At 30.4% G+C, this 22,522-nt stretch overlaps 3 protein-coding genes across 4 annotated transcripts; all 3 read left to right on the top strand.

Moving 5' to 3' along the window:
• Nucleotides 1-1,138: 1,138 nt before the first annotated feature.
• Nucleotides 1,139-4,996, top strand: LOC129293712 (histone deacetylase HDT1-like). 2 transcript variants are annotated; one of them, XM_054931809.1, is made up of 10 exons: nt 1,139-1,376; nt 2,401-2,471; nt 2,559-2,770; nt 2,890-2,912; nt 3,001-3,039; nt 3,132-3,289; nt 3,865-3,957; nt 4,028-4,118; nt 4,401-4,539; nt 4,640-4,995. In XM_054931809.1, the coding sequence occupies exons 1-10, from the start codon at nt 1,364-1,366 to the stop codon at nt 4,695-4,697; spliced, it is 897 nt and encodes a 298-aa protein (XP_054787784.1). In that variant the 5' UTR covers nt 1,139-1,363; the 3' UTR covers nt 4,698-4,995. The 2 variants fall into 2 exon arrangements, with proteins under 2 accessions (XP_054787784.1, XP_054787776.1); XM_054931801.1 differs by lacking the exon at nt 1,139-1,376 and adding an exon at nt 1,960-2,179 and having other exon boundaries at nt 4,640-4,996.
• A 3,579-nt stretch (nt 4,997-8,575) lies between these two features.
• LOC129302135 (replication factor A protein 1-like) lies at nt 8,576-10,923 on the top strand. Its single transcript, XM_054940814.1, has 9 exons — nt 8,576-8,696; nt 8,935-9,031; nt 9,132-9,256; nt 9,339-9,423; nt 9,548-9,680; nt 9,774-9,931; nt 10,005-10,125; nt 10,352-10,573; nt 10,657-10,923. Exons 1-9 carry the CDS (start codon nt 8,576-8,578, stop codon nt 10,921-10,923), a joined length of 1,329 nt encoding a protein of 442 aa, XP_054796789.1.
• Nucleotides 10,924-19,442: 8,519 nt separating this feature from the next.
• Nucleotides 19,443-20,561, top strand: LOC129302125 (uncharacterized). Its single transcript, XM_054940804.1, has 2 exons — nt 19,443-20,053; nt 20,300-20,561. The coding sequence occupies exons 1-2, from the start codon at nt 19,443-19,445 to the stop codon at nt 20,559-20,561; spliced, it is 873 nt and encodes a 290-aa protein (XP_054796779.1).
• The last annotated feature ends 1,961 nt before the right edge of the window (nt 20,562-22,522 follow it).

Below are 22,522 nucleotides of genomic sequence, written 5' to 3'. Positions count from 1 at the left end.
TAAGTTTAAAATCAAAACAAAACAAGTACATAAATAACAATAATTTAAAATTAATTATTGAATTATATTAATCACAACTATACATTATAATAACAAATACAAGTGATCTTTATGCTATAAGATTAGCAACAACAGGCAAGTCAAACATAACATCAAATCATTGTTCTTCTACTTTAATGAAAATGTGCTAAATTAATTACTTTTCTAAAAATAAAGCAAGAAATACGTTATAAATAAAAATTATTGAATAGATATATATAAGAATAAATTATATTAATATAATTAATACATTATAAAGAAAAATATCGCCATGTTTACTCCATGCCATTAAAATTATCAATATAAAAAAACTTTAGTTTTAAATAAGAATTGTAAGTATTAAATTATAATTGATATAAGTAAGATAAGTATAAATTATATTAATATAATTAATATATTTAAAATAAAAATAATATATATAATATTCGGAACGGGACGTCTCGATAGTAATCTCGTGTCTCGTCCCTTTCCAAACCTCTTTTCTATCATATCCCTTAAAGTCTCGTCCTGATTATTGTCGGGCGGGATAAAAGCCGTCCTAATATAATTAAGACAAAATCAGGCCAATTAGAATGGTTCAGACTGAACACCCTATGTGAAATTTAGCTTTACTGCTTTTACATAACATCATCACCCTCAAATCTAGCTTCACCGAGTACACGAGATGGGGTGCCTTGTTAGTTATTTCCAATCCGAGCAAAATTGAAGACTCCAGATGCAAATCACGATCAAAATACAGAGAGGCTCCTTCCCTGCAGACTACTCATCACGATTTTCAAAGCCAACAAAATCGTAGAAGATTCCATCAACATCCTCAGGTGCTCGGTCTGATCAAAATCAGGCTGCGTCTCCAACTCCCCACCAATAGGCTCGCTTAAATCTCGCACCCCCTAGCAGTTCCGTCACTGATCGTAACTGGTCTCTTCCTGGTGCTTGTGCCGTAGGTATCCTCACATGTCTACAAAAGTTCATCAATGTGATCACTTTGAACTGAGAGAGCTCAAAAATCGTGATAGCTAACATGGACTTGTATTGTCAATTTGTCATGTCAAACACTTGCAGCTTCCCACACATCAATGACTCGTTAACTCTATTTAAAATATTAAAAAAAAAGAAGTTATTAAAAGAAGAGCAACATATGTCGGAAAATGAAACGTTCAACTTTGTTTTCAATATATAAGGGGGTTAGGAGTACCCAAACAGCCAAACCTCTCATTCCTCCCAAACAATTAATAGACGGGTAAGTTCTTGTGCTTTCTGGTAAGTTGCAACCAACCTTTCATCTTCTATCCTCAGAGCTCGCCGGTCTCCTCGGCAGTCATTCATGGCGTTTTGGGGTAATTTCACCTCTTTCATGTCGATCCTTACTCTGTCATTGTCTTCCACACCCTCATACGTAACTTTACTGAAATTCCACATTTTCAGTTTTGAAATTGAAGATATAGTCTAGTCTAGTTTATTATTGTTACCCTCCGGCATTCGGCCGAACATGAACGTAACTTTCTTTACATTCCTTTTGCTCGTTCTTATCACCGCACAGGCTTTACTTACGTATTTAACTTAATTCTTCTCGCCTAACATCGACTTGATTTTGTGGAATTGAAGCTACTCTGCATGCTGATTTTGTCGTAGTCTGAGTCGTTCATCCTATTCGAGAGACTAGATACACTGAATCATTTTTCATGCTTGTAGATCATTTCGAACGTTTTGTCTTATTTTATTTGTTTTTTTCATGTGTTAACCTGTAATATATTATTTGCCGTTATCTTTTGTTCGGTTTTGTTTCTGGACAAAACTGGGGCCTGGACTGTCCTTTTCTTGTTTTTTTTTTTAATAGTGACCATTGATCAATAAGTGGAAAATGATCTTTTCTTCTCATTTATGGTCCCCCTCTTCGAAATGTGATCAAGCTTCCGTTGTCACCCATTACTCCTCTCTGACCACCAGCAGTAGCGTCACTTGTTATTACAATTACACCCTAATTTATCCGTTCCTTGCTGAACCAATCATCTCCTGTCATTTTAGTTACGTACTCAACAAATATCGGGAGCGTTGGAGTAATGGATGTGAATGAATTCATCGCAGAGCCAATTTTTTGTGCCTTTTTCTTGGGGGAAAAACAAAACACATTTGTTGTGGTGTAAGCAATTTGGGTAGTCAATGATCTTTGGATGAAAGATAATACCGCTTTAAAGCAACTCATCTATTGACACACTTAAAAACTACTGCATTTAATTACACGTGGGAAGTTGATAATCCAAATATTATCATATCAAGTTACTAGCTCGAGTCTCTATCCACTATCTGAAATTATGGCTATGCATAAGAATTTAGACATTTAAAGAACAATTGACTTTCCAGGTTTCGAGTTGAAAAATGGAGAATCTCTCAAGGTTACCCCAGGAGAAGACATGATCTTGCATCTTACACAGGTTACATATAACGACATATAAATAGCAAGACGTTTTGCGTTGCATGTTGTTTGTTTGTTTTTAACTGAATAAATTATTATGTGACAGGCATGTCTGGGAATCAAGCAGGGAAAAGAGAGTGAACCAGTTTGCCTATTTGTGAAAGTTGGTGATCAAAAGCTTGGGATTGGAATTCTTTCAAGTGAAAAGCTCCCTCAAATATCACTTAACTTGGTGTTTGAAAAGGACTTTGAGCTCTCCCACAGCTGGAAACATGGAAGTGTCTTCTTTACCGGATATAGAGCAAGAAGTTTAGTTGAATATCCTAACATGATTTGTTATTCAGATATGGCGTCGAATTTGCTGTCAATAATTAAATATGCATTGTTGTGTTCTCACTTGCAGTACTTCCTTAACTATATTGTTTTTTAAATTTTACTGAGGAAGTGACTGATAGTTCTGGTGAGATACTATTCACAAACTAAAATTCGGTTTAGTTCATCTACGATTTCTATCTGCATTCTGATTTCTTCTGTTGTCTTTGGTTCAGATTATGAAGATGATGATATTCCAATTAGAGCTGCCAATGGTAGAGATGCCTTTTTGAGTAGTTTTACTGTCTCAAACAAGTTATTTTTGTCATTTGCTTCCTGTTCATTATACGTTATATACTTTGCGCAGGAGAACCTGAATCTAAAGTGATGGAAGCTGTGCGACTTGTTGCAGTTGAAGCTGGCCTGACAGGAAAGATGAGGGGTAGAAGAAAGGATGGAAACGGTCAAGATGAGGAAGATTCGTCCGAATTTGATGAGTCGGATGAGGATTCTGGTAAAGATGAGGTATTCCCCTGACTATATATAAAAGTGGCTTTTTAAGTTTGATTAATTATTGATTAGCTTATCCAAACGGTTGGATGACGATAGTTATTTGTATACTTGATTTGATGAAGTTTATTCCACCTGCTATATTCCAACTTCACAGGGAATACACAGGAATAACAATAGTCTCTGCTCCACCTGTAATTGTATATATCGGTTATTCTATCATTCTTATTATCTCAACTTGAATACTTGGTCAATATCTTGTTAATTATTATCGTTTTACTATATTGTTCTGATTCCTTCTGTACTGTAAATATTTTCCGCAATTAGATTCTACTGTAGAATTTATTAAACACCGTTCCAGTTCGTTCTTATTTTACTAACTGTTCCAAGCTTGGTTGTGATTGTTCTGCATATTCTGTTGCAGTAAAGTTACTCGGATGAAGTTGCGTTCAACTTGTATTGTGCAGATCGATAATTTTGCATTATAACTGTTAGAGACAGCTTAGAGTGAATGTTACAGTAAATGTAATTATCTTTTATATTTATAATAATTTTATCCTTTTTTTTTGGGGGGGGGGGGTTATGCGTAGCCCACTGAGAATGGCGGTGAGGCAGGAAGCGAAGATGGAGATGATATTGATGAGGGAGACAATGAAAGTGAGGATAAAGAGACACCCGAAAAGGTAAAAGGAGACTAATAATGTATGCTATGCTTTCATGATTGATTCGAACTTGCTCTCTACTTTCCTAAAGCCCGAAGCTGGCATCAAGAGGCCTGCCAAATCTTCCAAGAAAACACCTGTTCCAGAGAAGATGGCAAAATTAGTTACTCCACATAAGACTGGTAAAGTACATTAAAGCTTTACATCTTAATTATTGTAGGAGACAGATTATTTTGCTTGGGTGTGCGTGCGCGTTTAGACCCGTAGTCTAAAATGCTCCTGCTGCTGCTTTTTCTCAACGCTGGAGAAATTAGATGAAATTTCGTTTGAGTCTGGACTAATATGGAACGGGGGTGATACACAAGTACCTCTGCTTGTGATCCGTTTTTACATGCAATATATGTATGGTCTGAGCTAGAGCATGAAACGGGAAAGAAATTAACGAACATCTATGTTTGGTTCAGATGGCAAAAAGGGGGGCCATGTCCACATTGCGACTCCTTACCCCTCTAAGCAGGCTGGGAAGGTGGTTCCGACCAACGCGGCGCAGGCGAAGGAGACTCACGAATCGACTGCAGAGTACAGCTGCAAGCCTTGCAACAGGTGATTGGCGTTACCCGCGTCTCCTTCTCCACCTCCATTTCTTTTAACCTGTTGGGTCCTATGTTTATACTGATGACGAGGTAACTACAATGGTTTGCAGGTTATTTAAGACAGAAAATGGATTACAGTCTCATAATAGGGCCAAGCACAGTGCCTAAGTGAAGGTGGGTGGTTGCACGTCTAGTTCTTCCCATGGCCTTTGGAGTGGATCAAAGTTAGGGGAGACCTTATTCATGCGGTAGATCTACTTTGGTTTTGAGGTTTATCAGATAGGAAAGTGGAACTATCCTAATTCTGTCCCCTCCACTTATTGGTAGTTTGCGGTTACAATTTCCCACTTAACAGTTGACACCTTCAATGAAGTTTGACTCGTGCTATTGCTACAGAACAAACAAGCAGTTTGTTTACATTGATTAAATTAAACTACATTAAATCAGTCAACAGGTTACCCCTAAAAGAAAATCAGCATATAAAATGTTGGGGAGGGGAGAAACAGCAGAGGATGTTTAAATCGATTTTTGAATGTCAACTAATTTATTACGAGCTGAATTGATGGCAGTGATGATTTGAGAGCGTCTCAGAGCAGGGAAACAGATCTTTTATAATAATCACAATAAAATATTGATGATATAGAATACAAGTATATGAAATGATAATCATTTGAACAAAATTAGAGAAATATATGATTTTAGAAAAGTAGTTATAATTTATGTGTTCTTTTTTCCGGTAAATTAATTATTAAATTAATTAACTGTGTTTAATCCAGGTACAATTGATCACTTAAAAATTAGTATAAATTAGATTAAATTGAACAAAATGAAATATAATTTAAAACTAGATAAACCTTTTACTGTGAAATTGATCCAATGATTTATGTTAACATTAATATGGTAGTCTAATTTTTTTAACACCCCTATTTTCTATATTCTGCCACCAGCTCAGCTACAAATGAGTAATTCTAAAGTGTGCTCAATAGATTATCTTTTGACTATTTCTGGCTAGGCCACTTTCCTTCCTTCTCCATCCCTCTCCAGTCCATTTAAGAAAGATCTAGAATTTAAATTTAATATTTTTTACAATAAAAATTTGATAAAATTATAAAAAAGTTTAATAAATTAGACCACAGGTCTAAATAGTCCATGTTAGCATTAATAGTTTAAATTTAATATTAAAAATTTATAGAATTTTAAAAAATTAACATTGAGTATATATTGTCTTGAATAAATTTGAATGTTCAATTTATAATTTTTTTAATAAATTTAATAATCAATTTAAACAGTCTTGATTTAATATAAATGATTCAAATCTCATATTACAAAATTTAAATTATAAAAAATTTAATATTAAATATTCATTATTTAGAATATATATGAATAGTTCATTCATAAAAATTGTAAATTTTTTTTATATTGAATCATATAGATAAAATTTGTATTGTCTTAGTTGATGATCAAGAAAATTTATTAAAAAAATTTTAATAATCATTATATATATAAAAGTAGGGTTTAAGGCTATGAGAGAATGTCATGTGTCCAATTTTAGGTTTGCCGTGTTTCAATGCTTCGAGATGCCTTTTGAGTGATTCTATGCTTCGGAGTCAAGTTTGTAGTTAGGTTAGGAAAGTTTTATTATTTTTTATAAAATATAAAATATGATATTTAGGTTTGGAGTTAGGTGTAGAATGAATTATTAATTTTTAGATGTATTTAAAGATCTATTTTTACCTATTTAAAATTCAAGTTTAATTATATTTAAATTTTAATTAATATCTATCTATTTAATAACTCTATCCAACCTAAATATACCATGAAATTTTAGGTTCATAATATTTAGAGTATTTTTATAAATTAATACATATCTGTTTAGATTAAAAATTAAATTTTTTTACTATTTAAATCTATCCTCTTGAATATCAAAAATTATAAATATAATTTTTATTAGTAACTAAAATTTGACATAATATTTAGAGTATTTTTATAAATTAATACATATCTTTTTAGATTAAAAATTAAAATTTTTTTACTATTTAAATCTATCCTCTTGAATCTCAAAAATTATAAATATGATTTTTATTAATATATAAAATTTGACATAATATATTTATAGTTATTATATCTATCCTTAATTCCGTGTATATATACTACATATATATATTATTATTATTATTAAAATTTATATTAATATATATCTGTTTAAATATTTAGAAAAAGTATTATGTGTTTAAAAATTTATTGTTGCCTATTTGAAATTCAAATTTGATTATATGTGTATTTAAATTAATATCTATTTATTTAAATGCTTTTTCCAACTTAAATATATGGTAAAATTTTAGGTTCATAATATTTATAATATTTATATGCAGATATATATATTGATATTCAAATTTAAATTAATACAGATATGTTTAGATTATGAATTAAAATTTTTTTACTATTTAAATATATCCTCTTGAATATCAAAAATTATAAATATAATTTTTATTAGTATCTAAAATTTGACATAATATATTTACAGTTATTATATCTAGCCTCAACGTCCATAACTCCTTGTCTATATACTACATACATATATGTGTGTGTGTATATATATATTATGATTAAAATTTATATTAATATATATCTGTTTAAATATTCAGAAAAAGTTTATGTGTTGAAAAATATATTTTTAAACATTTAAAATTCAAATATGATTATATGTGTATTTAAATTAATATCTATCTATTTAAACACTCTATCCAACCTAAATATATTGTTAAATTTTAGGTTCATAATATTTGGGGTATTTGTATGTTGATATATATATTAAGATTCAAATTTAAATTAATACATATATGTTTAGATTAAAAATTAAAATTTTATTTTTATTAGTCTCTAAAATTTGACATAATATATTTACAGTTATTATATCTAACCTCAACGCCCATAACTAAATGTATTTGAAATTTAATGATAAGTTTGAAATTCCGTGAGCAAATCTCATATATGTAAATTTAATGATATATATTTAGTTATAGATGTGGTTGGCAAATCTCATAATTCCGTGAGCCTCAAAAAATGTTGATTTGTACATATTTAAAATTTAAAAATATATCTAAATATTATTAATACAATTATTAATGTATATTTAGTTTAATATATATCTAAATACACACACACATAGATCACGTTTTGTGAAGCACTTTAGAACTCAAAATATATTAATTTCATATGTTAAGTTTGGTAAAATTCAAATTCTTTAAATATCTATACTGAATAAAATAATTTTTAATATCTATCATTTTGATTTTTTTTTAAATCACCTCTTAATTTTTCCTCCCAAATCATCCTTATTCAATTATAAATAATTAGGTTAGGCTAATAGCACATTTTACAACTTCACATTAGAGTCACTCTTCTAATTAATTGCACTAAGTTCATTCTTCTTTTCACCATTATTTATAATACCCATGGCTTCTACTTTTGAAATCCATGCTATTCGTGCTATCAACACAACAAAAAAGATTGGCCCATTATGGTTAGGGTGATTCATATATGGAGATTACCAGGTAGAAATACATCCGAAGAATCCAATAGTGTTGAATTGGTCTTCCAGGATGCTGGAATAAGTGTTTATGCATTTTGCTTTTCAGATCCCCTTAATTATATAGCCCATGCATTGCACGTGAGTCTCAAAAAATTTTGATTTTTTGATATTTGAAATTTAAAAAATAATATGTCATGAAGGAGTTTCAAGACATGAATATTGGAACTCAAAATATATTAATTTCATATATTAAGTTTGGTAAAATTCAAATTCCTTAATGATTTTTACTTTTGTATTATTTGTTCTTATATTTCATATTGATTTATGATTAAGTATTCCTTTAATAATCAACTTATCATAGGGTGATTGGATTTCTGCAATTATTTGAAAACCTTTTGTGAGACGTTTTGAAGATAGGTTGCATCCCTTTAAAATATATAAAATTTCAAAATTTGGAGCCTCTCAGTGCTCTGAATCATATCAAACAACGGATCATCCTTATAAGATTAGCTTCATGTTCTCTACTACTATAAAGTTACGTCCTGAGACAGGTTCAATCTATCGTTTTGGCTTCAATTTTATTAATATTCCAGATATTGCAGATAGGGAGGCAACGAATGGTAATTACTTGATTGGTATGTATTTAAATTTTCTAAATTTGTTCTTCAAAAAACGCTATTTGATAATGTCCTATTTTAATCTTTTTTTATCTATTAAAAATCTTATTGCATTTTTTGGAAAAAAAACTTGCCAATCAAATAAAAGTAGGGCAATTACCAAGTTAAAATTATCTATTTTTATCTATCTTAATCTTTAATGGTCTATTTTTCTTAATGACATGTGATTAAATGGCATATTTTTTTTTCATGACAGATGTGATTGGAAGATTATTTGGAATTGGAGAGTTGGAGGAACCGATTAAGGATGGGAAAAAACAAAAACGAATAGAAATAAGCCTAGAAGATGCAAAGTAATATGACACAAACTTCATCAATTAATATACTTGAAACCTTATTTAATTTTTGGTGCCTGTGATGAACATTCATTTGATACTATTCTTATCATTATAGGAAAAACAAGGTGAGTTGTAATTTATGGGGAGCCTTTGCTGATGATGTACTAAACTTGATAGAGGAGGCACTAAAAAAGCCAGTTATTATCATATTGCAGTGGTTTAAGATTAGAGAGTTCAATAGTACGTGTTCTCACATAAATGTCTGAACAATATTGATTCAATTATATATACATTCTCTTTAAATGTTTTGATTCTTACATAGAAATGAGGAGGCTTACTAGCACAATGTATTGCTTGCGAGTTTTTGTACACTCTTCAATTCCAGAGGTCTCCAGTTTTATTTCTAGGTGAGTCTGTCATACTATAAAATTTTGATTTGGTATGTTATGTCATGTTTATACTATTGTCAGTGGGTTATGATTATGGTTTTGAGAAGTAAATTATACTAATATAATCTTATTTTATTTTTAGTCTTGAGGCTTCAGGTAATCACTTGGATGAAGACATAGAGCTATTGACTAGCCAAAATTCTCAATCTATTGGTGAATCTTTGCTCGTAATACCAAATAAGGTTAAGATTGAAGAACTATCAGATTGTAAACATGTAAGTGTTGTGTATATTGTAAGTATATTATGAATATTATATTAATTTTGTATGATGGTTGGAGTGTGATATGACAAGCTAATATAATTGTAGGAGGATGAAGTTGTGACTCTTGGCACTGTTGTCGATATTTATACTGATAGAGATTGGTTCTACAATGCATGCAAGAAATGTAATAAGGGAGTACTCCTTGATTGTGATGGGTTCTATTGCACAGAGTGCAATAGAAAAGTCAAGACTGTTGTACCAAGGTATTTGTTAAAATTGTGTATCAATGCAAATGATATTCATTTATATTCTAAAATTTTACATGTATGTTTGTAGGTTTAAGGTGACATTTACTGCAGCTGATGGTACTGGATCTGACACATTCATTATGTTTGATCCTGTATTTTCTAAGTTTGTAAATTGCACTGCTGCTCACCTAAGAGAGTCTATTCCTAAGGTATGTATTCAATGCCATTTTTATGTTTAATAGCAATATGAATATTGCACACACATATTGAATATCAAATTGCAACAGCAATACACATATAATAGATATTGAATTAGTGAAAATTTTAATTTAATTAATATTGATGACTCTATTATTTTTTAATTTTATATTAATAATTAAATTTTATAAAATCAAATATGATATTCAACCATAAAATACATTATCATAAATGTAGGAATCTGAAGATGAGTTTGTGCTTCCAGATTATTTTTATGAGTTTATTGGGAAGGAGTTTGTGTTCAAGGTTTCCATTAGAGACCCCGCGAAACAAGGCTTCTCGGCTGGCTACATAGTGACCCGTCTTTGTGAAGATTCAAATGTATTAAGAGCATATAAGGAAGGCATAGATGACCTTCCAAATAGTCTACACAATGACAGTCATACTGAAACCACAACTGTAAGTATTTTTTAAATTTGTTTTCTAAATTTAAATAAAATGCATGAAATATTAATTTTTTAATATAAATTTTATTCTATTAGGAATGTGATACTTCGCATGTAGACTCAGAAGTTGGTAATACAGGTGAAAGCACTCCTTCAAAAAGTATTAGCTCTAAAACATGCCCAAAGTTAAGTGAGAAATATGCTAATAGTGGTGATTTTTCCACGAATGTGAATAAGATGCGTGCCCTTCCAATTGGTGCCTCAATAAAGGGAAAAAATATGTGTGACATGACTGTCGATAATGATAGTAGTGATGATGAACTTATTTCATCGGTTGTGAAGCGTGTAAAGATAGAGAAATGATCAAATATTTTTTATATTAATTAATTATGAGCACTGATTAAACTTTTTCTTAGTCTAACTACTTAGGATATTATTTTCAATTTTTTTCCAATGTCTTTGAGATCTTTATATTTTTTTGTTGTGTCCTTCTATTGGCATGATGACAATAATTTCATCCTTTATAAATTTAATTGTTTTTTATTATTCTACACATGGGACCTATTTACTATTTTATATTTGTTTAAGAGCCTTTTACAAACATACATGGTAAATCCTTCTCGCAATAGAGTAAGCAAAGGAATGACATTGAAATCAATATTTAGTTATGTTTATATGTCTATCTAATTAATTTAGAAAGTCAAATTAATATTGATCTTTCTAATAAAAATTTAGAAAAATTAATCTGTATTTAAAACTCCCAATATACCTTGATTAATTTGTGCATTTCAATCAATTCTAATGTTTTCCTAAATTTTAGCTTGATATAATAAAGTATCTATCTATCTATTTGAATTCAAATTAATATATATATATATATATATAGAAAAAATAAGCTGATTTTAAATTTGTTATCTATCCTAATAATTTCCTAAAAATTAAGATCCAAATATGCATATAATTTTTGAAATCTTCTTTAAAATCTGATTGGCATTTATTTTTATTTAGCTAGATCTATCTGTTTCAATTACAAATATGTTAAAAAGAAATAGAATTAAAAAAGTATTGAAGATGAGCATATTATATATTCAGTTAACTATTCCTGTTAAATAAAATTCCTTAATTTAAAACATTTGTTTAGAAAAATTAATATCTATCTTATAATAAAGTATAAATATGTCGGTTAGAATTAAAGATTTTGGGTTTATTTATTTAAAATTCAAATAATCATTTTTATATATATTTAATATTAAACATTTTAATTGAAAATTGAGGTGGAAAAAAATAGAATGAATGAATTTTAAGAATGGTTTAATAGCTCTAGATATGTTTATCTTTTATTTTTTTTTTTTTTTGCTATAATGTCCAATTTTAGTTCTTTGAATTTTTTTCTCTATGTTTTGCTGTAGTTAAAAAAATTATTTTAATATTAAATGTTTTGATAGAAAATTAAGGTGTGGAAAAAAAATTAAGATGACCAAATTTTAAAAATGACCTATTAGCTCTTGATATGTTTTTCTTCTATTATTTTTTTCGTAATAATATATTTTTTGAAGTATATAATCTAAACTAAAATATATTTTTGATCATATCATTATATAATTAGATAGTAGATAATGAAAAATATACTTATTTACAAGAAAACTATTATAAAATATATTCAAATTCAAATTTAAATTTAAATTATATAGAGATTATAAATTGATTGCTTGAATTTTAATTTCAATTTTATATATTAATATTAATAATCATCCTTGCTTCAGCTGATAATAAGTTATTTTGTTTGGGTTTTAATTTCATTTAAATTTTATTTGATTGAAAATTTAAATTCAAAATTCCCTCTAACATCAACACTGCTGCTAATTATAAATAGAGCCTCCTAGGTACATGTTCATTCATTGATTTTGGGAGACCAATCTTTGAGAATTGGTCGAGAGCAACATGATAGGTTCATACATGTTAGTTTATACACTTATATTAAGCTCTCTTCATATGCATGCATATTTTAATTCCTACAGGTTAGTTGATTCATATAGACAAATAAAAGGTGAGCTGAATTTGGTTTGATAATGATAGGTTTGAGTTCTTTATGAATTGCGATAATGATGGTAGGGCTTGGAAGAAATAAAGTGTAGAGAGTAAGTGAAAATAATTTATTATAATTATTTATAATGTTTTGTATGAATTATACTAGCTTAAACCCACAGAACCATCCCTTTCTTCCTTCTCGTACATTTCTCTCTTCTTTTCTTGAAACCCTAATACACACAGACCCTTTCTTTTGTTCTCTCTCTCTCTCTGCAACATCAAGTACGCACACACACATGTATATTCAATTCATCATAATCTATGTTCTCTTGTGCACGTATATGTGTTGAATGATGCGAGTTGAATCTAGCTGTGAGTTGAATCTAGGTCTACTTCGTACTTTAGCACACATGTATATATATGGATACATAGACGCATAACAACAGATAAGGTTGCCGTGAAGGAGCTTCGAGACATGTATATTTAGTTTAATATATATCTAAATATATTATATTATATAATATATATTATATCTAAATAATATATATACATATAATATCTATAATATGTATATTCATATCAGGTCACCGTGAAAGACTTTAGCACACATGTATATGTATATATGTATTAAATTTTAGATCAATATATATGTGTTTAAATATTTAGAAAAAATAACATGTGTTTAAAATCTATTTTTACCAATCTGAAATTCAAATCTAATTATATATGTATTTAAATTAATATCTATTTATTTAAACACTCTATCCAACCTAAATATATGGTGAAATTCTAGGTTCATAATTTTTAGGATATTTATATTCAAATATATATTGGGACTCAAATTTAAATTAATACATATCTATTTAAATATTTTAAAAAAGAATATGTGCTTTACTATTTAAATCTATCCCCATGAATTTCAAAAATTATAAATATAATAAAAATTAATATATGAAATTTGATATGATATATTCCCAACTATTATGGCAAAAATGAGTATGCATGCATGCATGCATACGTACATACATACATACATACATATGTATGTATAGTAGGATTAAAATTTACTTTAATATATATCTGTTTATATTTTACTATTTAAATCTTTTCTCATGAATTTTAAAAATTATAAATATGATAAGATATATATATTAATCTATTTAATTGTTTCAGTATCATGATGTTAAATTCATATATTAATTCCTCCCATATTTATATATTTTGGATTCTGCAACCAGTTGTTCCATATATTATTTAATTGTTTGGGTATCATTATGTTAAATTCATATATTAATAATTCTAGGGTTGGTGCTGTGGTGGTGAAATGAACTTTGATACGTTATTCGTCGTAGAGACCATACATAAATATATTTTATATTTTTTAAATTTTTTTATGAAAAATAAGCTTATTTTTTGACCTCCAACATAGTCAGTTATATGACCTTACCATATAAATTCCTAAAATATACTTTTTTGTGAAGTATGAAAATAGTTAGTCATGAATTGTGAAGATAAAATTCATAAATTCATAAAAAATAACTTATTTTATGGAAATTCATAAAATATATTACTTGCTAACTTACTTTATGACCTCCAACATAATTAATTATATAATTTATTGATAAAAATGAGTCAAGTGGACTAATAATAAATATAAATTAAATTTTAGATAACTTTAATGTAGAATTATATAGTTCAAATTATGTTATCTTATAAATTAATTCTGGATAACCTTTGAAAATTAATTTTTTTCAATGGAAACAAAAAATTTATATTTTTTATAATAAATAAATGTATTAAATATATATAGATATAACTTTAAAAGATTTGGGCAATAGCATAGATAGCATAGGTTCTAGCATCCGAATGTGTGACACTTGATTGATTTTACCTCAAAATAATTCAACATATGAATGGCTTTTGTATGGTGTTAACATGCATTAATTTCTACTATTTTTATACGAGTGATAAATGATTTCACTCCAGTTTGTATAAAAGCAAGTTTACATATGAGTTGACTCATTTTCCTAAGATACAGATATTAACTCAATCAACTTAATGAGTTGAGTCGCATTTTTGACAACTATGCTCATACTTATTAATTAGTTGTTTTTCTTTTTAAGGTCCAATTTCAATGCACATAGACAGTGGCTTAGCCCAACTCCAAGCATGACACCATCGCCTGGATATTGTTAATAAAAGAAGTATGTAATATTTTTGTAATTATACTTTCTTGGTGGTATAATATACCTTCTACTTGTAGTTATATATTGATTATCCATTATAATATCTTAGGACATAACCAATTAAATGCTGGTGAAGATAACTTTGACCATCAAGGCTTGAGAAGTGATACGGTGCTTTGTTCTCCATTGTTAGATATCTCGAATGGTTTGTGATATATTTCTTAGTATCATCTCTTTTTATACTAACACATATTTGATCACTAATTTTCATGAAACATGTTTATTATTCTCATTCAATATTTATCTGATTATTTAAGGTGTAAATTTATTACATCAAGGAAATAATGAAGCCCAGGTTCATGCACGACATCATCGTAAACAAATTCTCAAGGAAAAAAGTACATGTGACCCTTTTAAATGTAGTCATTGTATGTAAAGTATTAACTTGCAACTTTAACTTATAGAGTAAGTGTGATTATGCATTTCTCAGGGCATAGGAGTTCGAATGATAGTGAAAATGATCCGCAATTGTTGCAAACAGGCAATAGCATAGCCCAACTTAACGCACGGCGTCACCGTATATATATTATTAGTAGGAAGAGTATGGCATGCATTTAGATTTGAAATTTTTTTAGTAGTAATGTGTATGTTCATCTTGAAAGTCTAGATTGATTATTCCTTATAATTCCTTAGGAGCAGCATATTTAAGTACAGGGGAAAATAACTATGACCGTCAAGGCTTGCCTTTGGATGTGCTGATACATTCTCCACTATTAGATATTTCTAATGGTCAGTGATCACTCATTTTTTTGTTTATATATAAAATATTGAATCAACCCTTCAGTTGGCATATTAAGTTCGTCGTTGAATATGCTTCTTTGTATTAATGATAAATTAAATATCTCAGGTGTTCCTTCAACTCAACATTCAATACAACAACTAGCTAGATCAAAAAGGACAAAAAGTATATATATTTGAAATGCACTACAATTCTTTTCTTCAAAATGGTTTTAGTTGTTAATTTGGCTATGTTGGATGCACAGGATGTTGTCAATCAAGTTCTTCTGTAGATAATCAAAGTAATGGGTATGTTGTTTCAACTAATTATCCTGCATATATCTCAATGTTAGAGCAAGGTAAGTTTATTTTAAATATTTTATTTTTGTTTTAGCATAAGTATCAATATTGGCCCACCTCTATGATATTATTTTTATAATGTATAGATTACTATGATAATGGAGATCAAGTTCAGACATGTCAATATTGCCACATGAAGTTCTGGTCTGATAAGAGGTTAAAGAAGGATGCCAACAAATCTTGCCCGTCATTTGGCATGTGTTGTCTTCAAGGAAAGATTAAGCTACCTCAACCTAAGTTGCCTCCTGAATCATTATATGAACTATTTAATAATGGGGACTGTCGGAGTAAAAATTTTCGCAGTAATATTAGGATGTACAACATGATGTTTGCATTCACATCAATGGGGGGTAAAATAGATAGATAGATAAATGATGGTCATGGTCCATACGTATATAAAATGAGTGGCCAAAATGTTCACCTTATTGAAAGTGTCCTCCTAATAGATGGGGCACCTCCCAAATTCGCTCAACTTTACATTTATGACACAAACAATGAGATTTCAAATAGGATGAGGGCTGTTTGGTGAGTTTGATAATCATATATTTTTGTCAATGGTCTTTAGGTTTAGCCATGTGAATGTTTAAATTTAACTAATCAGTTCTTTATATGGCTTGCAGTGGAAGTAATGAGACGGACCTATGCTGCCATAATATTGTTGAGGAATTAAGGAGAACGTTAGATTCATGCAACATTCTTGTGCAAACATACAGGAAGGCAAGAGATATGATAGGTGCAAATGATTCATAAGAGGTTAAGATCCGATTAATATATAAACATCATACAGATGGTAGGAGATACAACCTTCCAACCACATCAAACGAAGTTGCAGCATTAATTGTTGGTGACATTGATTATACCGAAGCTGGTCGAGACATAATTGTACAACATAAGACTGGCTTGCTGGAGCGTATATCTGAAAAGCATCCCCTCTATTTACAAATGTAGTATCCTTTATTATTTCCATATGGTGAGGACGGGTATAGAGAGGATATTCCCCATAATGTTGAAAAGCCGAGAGGTAAAGTTACTTATATATCACTGCGAGAATAATTTGCATATATGATTCAAGATCGTGATATTAATCATTTGTTAATTGGACGAGGTGGGAAATTGTTCCAACAATTCTTAGTTGATGGGTATGCAATGGTTGAGTCACAAAGATTATCATTTGTAAGGCACAATCAAAAGAAATTAAGATCAAAGTTGTACCAAGGTCTTGCATATGCTGTATTAAGGGGTGAAAATGCTCCATCTTTAATGGGTAAGAGAATCATCCTTCCGTCATCATTTACTGGTGGTGTTCGCTATACTGTTCAAAATTACCAAGATGCAATGGCGATTCTCAAGTGGGTGGGATATCCAGATTTGTTTATAACTTTCACATGCAATCCAAAATAGCTTGAGATTTCTCGATTCCTAGATTTCACAAATCTTCAAGCAGAAGATCGTCCTGATATATTAGCACGTATTTTTAAGGTTAAGTTAGGCATGATGATAAATGACATTCGTAAGAATGAAATTTTTGGAAAGGTCAAAGCATGTATTTATTATTCACTGACATTGTAATATCAAATTTTTATTATCTTTATTTTCCATTTAATATAACAAAAATTGTTTCTAAGTACAATTACTCTTTCTTTTCTAGTGATATATACAATAGAATTTCAAAAGCGTGGACTCCCACATGCACATATTTTGGTTTGGTTGTGTAACAAGGATAAGTTTCCAACATCTCAGGATGTTGATAAGGTGATTTCAGCAGAGATACCAAATAAGGATGAAAATCTAAAGCTGTTTAAAGCAGTCAGTTCTTTTATGATGTATGGTCCTTGTGGGTCGATGAATACAAATTCACCATATATGGTTGATGGCAAATGCTCTAAACACTATCCTAAGTCATTCAACTCTAGCACAGTTATTGATGAAAAAGGTTACCCACGATATAGGAGATTAGACAATGGGAGAATAATAACAAGAAATGGCATTGATTTGGACAACAGGTATGTAATACCATATAATCCATATTTGTTGCTAAAGTATAATGCTCATATAAATATTGAAAGATGCAATCAAGCTCAGTCAATTAAATATCTTTTCAAGTATGTGACAAAAGGACATGATAGGGCTACAGCAGCATTTTTTATTGATTCGTGTGACCCAACTAGTGGGAGAATCTATGATGAGATTAAATTGTATTATGATTGTAGATATTTGTCTCCTTGTGAATTTGTATGGAGAATATTTGCTTTTGATATCAATTACAAAAAACCATCTGTTGAAAGGTTAACTTTCCACTTGCCTAACCAACAAAATGTCATATTTGATGACGATGAACCATTAGATTCAGCTGTTAATCGCAATACAAGAAAGACTACAATGCTTGAGGCACAGTTTAATACTAATGATGATGAGAATAATGATGAGGTTAAGGGCTTAACATATCCTGAATTCCCAACTAAATTTGTTTATAAGAAAGATTTATGTGAGTGGCAGCCTAGGAAGCAGGGCTTTTCAATTGGAAGATTATACTATACCCCTCCAGGTAGTGGTGAATTGTATTATTTGCGTACCTTGCTAACCATCGTCAAAGGCTGTACTTCATATGAGAGTATACGTACCATTGATGGAGTCGTCTACCCTACTTTTAGAGATGCCTGTTATGCACTAGGAGTATTAGACGATGATAAAGAATATATTGATGGCATTATAGAAGCAGGCCAATGGGCATCTGGACAATTTTTAAGAAGGCTGTTTTATACTGCTCTTATTTGTAACTCTTTCTCTCGACTAGAGGTTGTATGGGATAGTACATAGGTTTTCTTATCAGATGATATTGTGTACAGGAAAAGAAATATTACTGGACACCACGGTATGTAGTAATTACATTTACATTCTTTAATTTTTTTCTACAATATAATAGTAGTAATAAAGTTTATATAAATTATCAAACAATATTACTAATGTAACAACAATATTTTCACAGGATTACAATTAGATGATGCTGATTTACGCAACTTTACATTGATTGAGATTGAGAAAATACTTCAATCTAATGGAAAAAGTTTCACAAATTATGAGCCTATGTCTTTACCTGACATGTCAAGCTTGGATGTAAGTAAGAACAGGCTAATAAGAAACGAACTAAATTATGATAGGGTTGCGTTGTCTACTGAATTGGCAAAGTTGCTGTAGACACTAACACTTGAGCAAAAGACAATTTATGATAAAATCATTAGTGCTATTGCATCTAACAAAGGAGGAGTTTTTTTCCTCTACGGATATGGTGGTGCTGGGAAAATGTATGTTTAGAAGACACTGTCTGCTTCATTAAGATCTAGAGGTAAAATTGTTCTCAATGTAACATCAAGTGGGATAGCTTCTTTATTGCTTCCAGGAGGACGAACAGCTCACTCACAATTTTGCATTCCACTTTCTGTGACAAAAGACACTATATGTAGCATAAAACAAGGAAGTAACTTAGCTGAATTATTAGTTCACACGTCATTAATTATATGGGATAAGGCTCCAATGGCGCACAAGTTTTGTTTTGAAGCTCTTGATAAATGCTTAAAAGATATTCTAAAGTTTAGTAACCTATTAGCTGCCAATCTTCCATTTGAAGGAAAAGTTGTCGTGTTTGGTGGAGACTTCAAGCAAATCCTTCCTGTTATTCCAAGTGGATCCAGAGAAGAGATTGTTTTTGCTACCATTAACTCTTCATACATATGGGATAATTGTCAACTTCTTACATTAACAAGAAACATGAGACTTATGGCAACAAATACTATAGCATCTAACAGTGATATTCAAAATTTCACTGATTGGATTATCTCAATTGGTGATAGGACTGCGGCTGGAGTTAATGAAGGATCCGTGGATATTAAGATCCCAGCTAATTTGTTATTGGATGGTTTAGAAAATTCAAGAAAGTCTATTGTTGATTTAACTTTCCTGAATTTTCTTAACAATGTCAATAATTCTTCATATTTTAGAGATAGGGCTATCTTAGCCCCTACATTGGCTGTGATTGAAGAAGTAAACAAGTACATGTTATCCATGATCCCTGGAGAAGAAGTTGTCTACTTGAGTTCTGATAGTATTGTAAAAGATGATGGGGACATAAATTCACTCGATGACTTGTACTCTACAGATTTTCTAAATTCAATTACGATGTCAGGACTCCCGAATCAAGAAATAAGATTAAAAGTCGGTGCCCTAATTATTTTGATGCGAAACATTGATAAGTCTATGGTGTTGTGCAATGGTACACGTCTCATAGTTACAAGAACTGGAAAACATGTTATTGAAGCCTAAGATATGTCTTAGTCAACTACAAGGATGAAAGTATGCATATCTCGTATTGCTATGTGTCCATCTGACTCTAGGTTTCCATTTACTCTGAAAAGGAGGCAATTTTCTATTATGCTAGCTTTTGCAATGACCATTAATAAAAGCCAAGGTCAGAGCCTGTGTAATGTCGGTTTGTACTTGCCTCGTCCTGTTTTCATGCACAACCAGTTATATGTTGCTGTTTCTCGTGTTCAAAGTAAGGAAGATTTAAAAATATTGGTTCTTAATGAGGATGGTCAATCCACAGATAAAACTTCTAATGTTGTTTATAGGGAAGTTTTCGATAATTTGGTCTAATTAATTATAAATTTTTATGAATATGCTTATTGTATCCATTCACACTATATTCATTTAGTTTTTACATTGACTTAATACTAATATGCATATTTAACATTAAAAATGATATATATAGCCCCACTATATTTATGATGATATGAAGTATTAAAGATGATATACTATAAGTTATTCTTTTAAGAAAAATCTTCCTACAAGATTGACATTTATTTATAAAAACTTTAGTTCGTCGTAAATAATAAATATGTCACTTATTAAAAAAATTATTATATATAGCCCGTGTATCGCACGGGTACTTTACTAGTTATTTTAATAGAAAAATAAGGTCAAGATACAAATTTGCTCTTAATGTTTTCACCTTCCATCTCATATTCTAAAATATTTTTTAACGTAATTTCACCCTAATGTTTTTATTTAGGTACAATCTTGCCCACCCTTTAAGATTTGGCTACGTTGACTGTTAGCTTATCTTGATTTGTCATATTGGCAGCCACATGGCTTATTTTAACAATTAAAAATTTAAAAAAGAAAAGAAAAAATCCAACTCATATTTGAAAGAAATCAAGCTTTCTTCTTCCTCTTCAACCGTTTTGCTTCTTGTTCCTGCAACGAGTAAGCCACAAGTTCGATAGGCAACGAGAAGGGAAATCAAGCACCAAAAAGTAAGATCCACCAAAACATAGATGAACAAATCAAATCTAAAAATTGACATTCCAGCATTTACATAAAAATTCCAAATTCACCATAACCGCATTTACACAAAAATCCCATATCTACCATAATAGCATTTACACAAAAATCCCAAATCCACTACCACACAATCGACATTATTCCAGCAAGCTCCACATTTTACAACAAAATAAACAAATTGAAATAAATTTTTTTTAACAAATAGGCAAAGAAGATGAAGTATCGAAAATCAATCTTCAAACCTAAACCTTCGAACCCAAAATTAGATCTAACTGTTGCTGAAGAAGAAATATCAAAGGACCCAGAAACCTTCGATCAAACTTAGAAACCTAGATCCCCAATAAGGTCGCTCACTTGGGCTGAAGAACAAGCTAGAAACCTTTGATCAAACCCAAAAACTCAGAATCGAATGAGAGACGAGCAGATTTTATTGTTTCCAAATCTAGGTGAATTTCTGTTCCAGATCTAATTATTTCAAAGAACCCAGAACCTAGAATTGAACCAAGAAATCATAGAACCTATAATCGAACCCCTCGAACCCAACCCAGCTTTTGACCAATTGAATCAAGCCCCCTGTCCCCGTCCCTGTACCAATCAAACCCAACCCAGCTTTGGAAAGCGCCAATACTTCGGCTCCTCTTCCCCTTCGCCTAAAAGTTGTTGAACACTGTTCACAGACCATTTCTGTCCCTGTGATCTAATGTTGGGAGAGCAACTGTCGAGCGGAGGTCTCAGTGCGTGATTATGCAGCAAGCCAAAAGTGAGGGTGAGGGGGTGATTTAGGGATGAGGAAGAGCAGCTGATTCAGTGGTGATTTTGGGACGAGGAAGAGAAATTTTTTTTTTTGGGAGAAAACGTTCAAAGAAGCAAACTGAACATGTGGCAATGGGGGAAAAAAAATCTTAGACATGGCTTGCTAATGTGGCAAGCCAATTAAGCAAATGACGGTCAACACAGTCAAAGTCAAGAGATAACAAGAAGGCGACATTGTAATTAAATAAAAAATATTGGAGTAAACATGCATAAAAAAATATTTTAAGATATGAAGTGCCCTGGGTGAAAACATTGAGGATATGTTTATACATTAACTTAAAAATATAAAATAAAATAATTAAAAGTTTTCAATTTGCCATCCAGATTTCAGTTGCCTCCCGTCGGAAGATTCCCTCAGTCCGAGGGAATCCTAGTCCTCCTAGCTAGCAATTTCATCTCTTTTTGGGCCAAGTCAGCTGAATCAATTCCATTTTATATGTACATTTTTAAGGAGGTGCTCT

This window comes from Prosopis cineraria, unplaced genomic scaffold, assembly GCF_029017545.1.
Source record: "Prosopis cineraria cultivar Desert tree isolate PC_DT_omini unplaced genomic scaffold, ASM2901754v1 PC1, whole genome shotgun sequence".
Classification (NCBI taxonomy): domain Eukaryota; kingdom Viridiplantae; phylum Streptophyta; class Magnoliopsida; order Fabales; family Fabaceae; genus Prosopis; species Prosopis cineraria.
This window is presented reverse-complemented; position numbering and strand designations above follow the sequence as displayed.

Coding starts and splice junctions, on each gene's coding strand:
- LOC129302125 (XM_054940804.1), top strand. CDS start 19,443: ATGGCGCACAAGTTTTGTTTTGAAGCTCTTGATAAATGCTTAAAAGAT. Junction 20,054..20,299: donor ATAAATTCACTCGATGACTT/GTACTCTACAGA, acceptor ATCTGACTCTAG/GTTTCCATTTACTCTGAAAA.
- LOC129293712 (XM_054931801.1), top strand. CDS start 2,110: ATGAATTCATCGCAGAGCCAATTTTTTGTGCCTTTTTCTTGGGGGAAA. Junction 2,180..2,400: donor CAAAACACATTTGTTGTGGT/GTAAGCAATTTG, acceptor TTGACTTTCCAG/GTTTCGAGTTGAAAAATGGA. Junction 3,958..4,027: donor ATAAAGAGACACCCGAAAAG/GTAAAAGGAGAC, acceptor ACTTTCCTAAAG/CCCGAAGCTGGCATCAAGAG.
- LOC129302135 (XM_054940814.1), top strand. CDS start 8,576: ATGTTCTCTACTACTATAAAGTTACGTCCTGAGACAGGTTCAATCTAT. Junction 9,424..9,547: donor GTCTCCAGTTTTATTTCTAG/GTGAGTCTGTCA, acceptor TTTTATTTTTAG/TCTTGAGGCTTCAGGTAATC. Junction 9,681..9,773: donor AACTATCAGATTGTAAACAT/GTAAGTGTTGTG, acceptor ATATAATTGTAG/GAGGATGAAGTTGTGACTCT.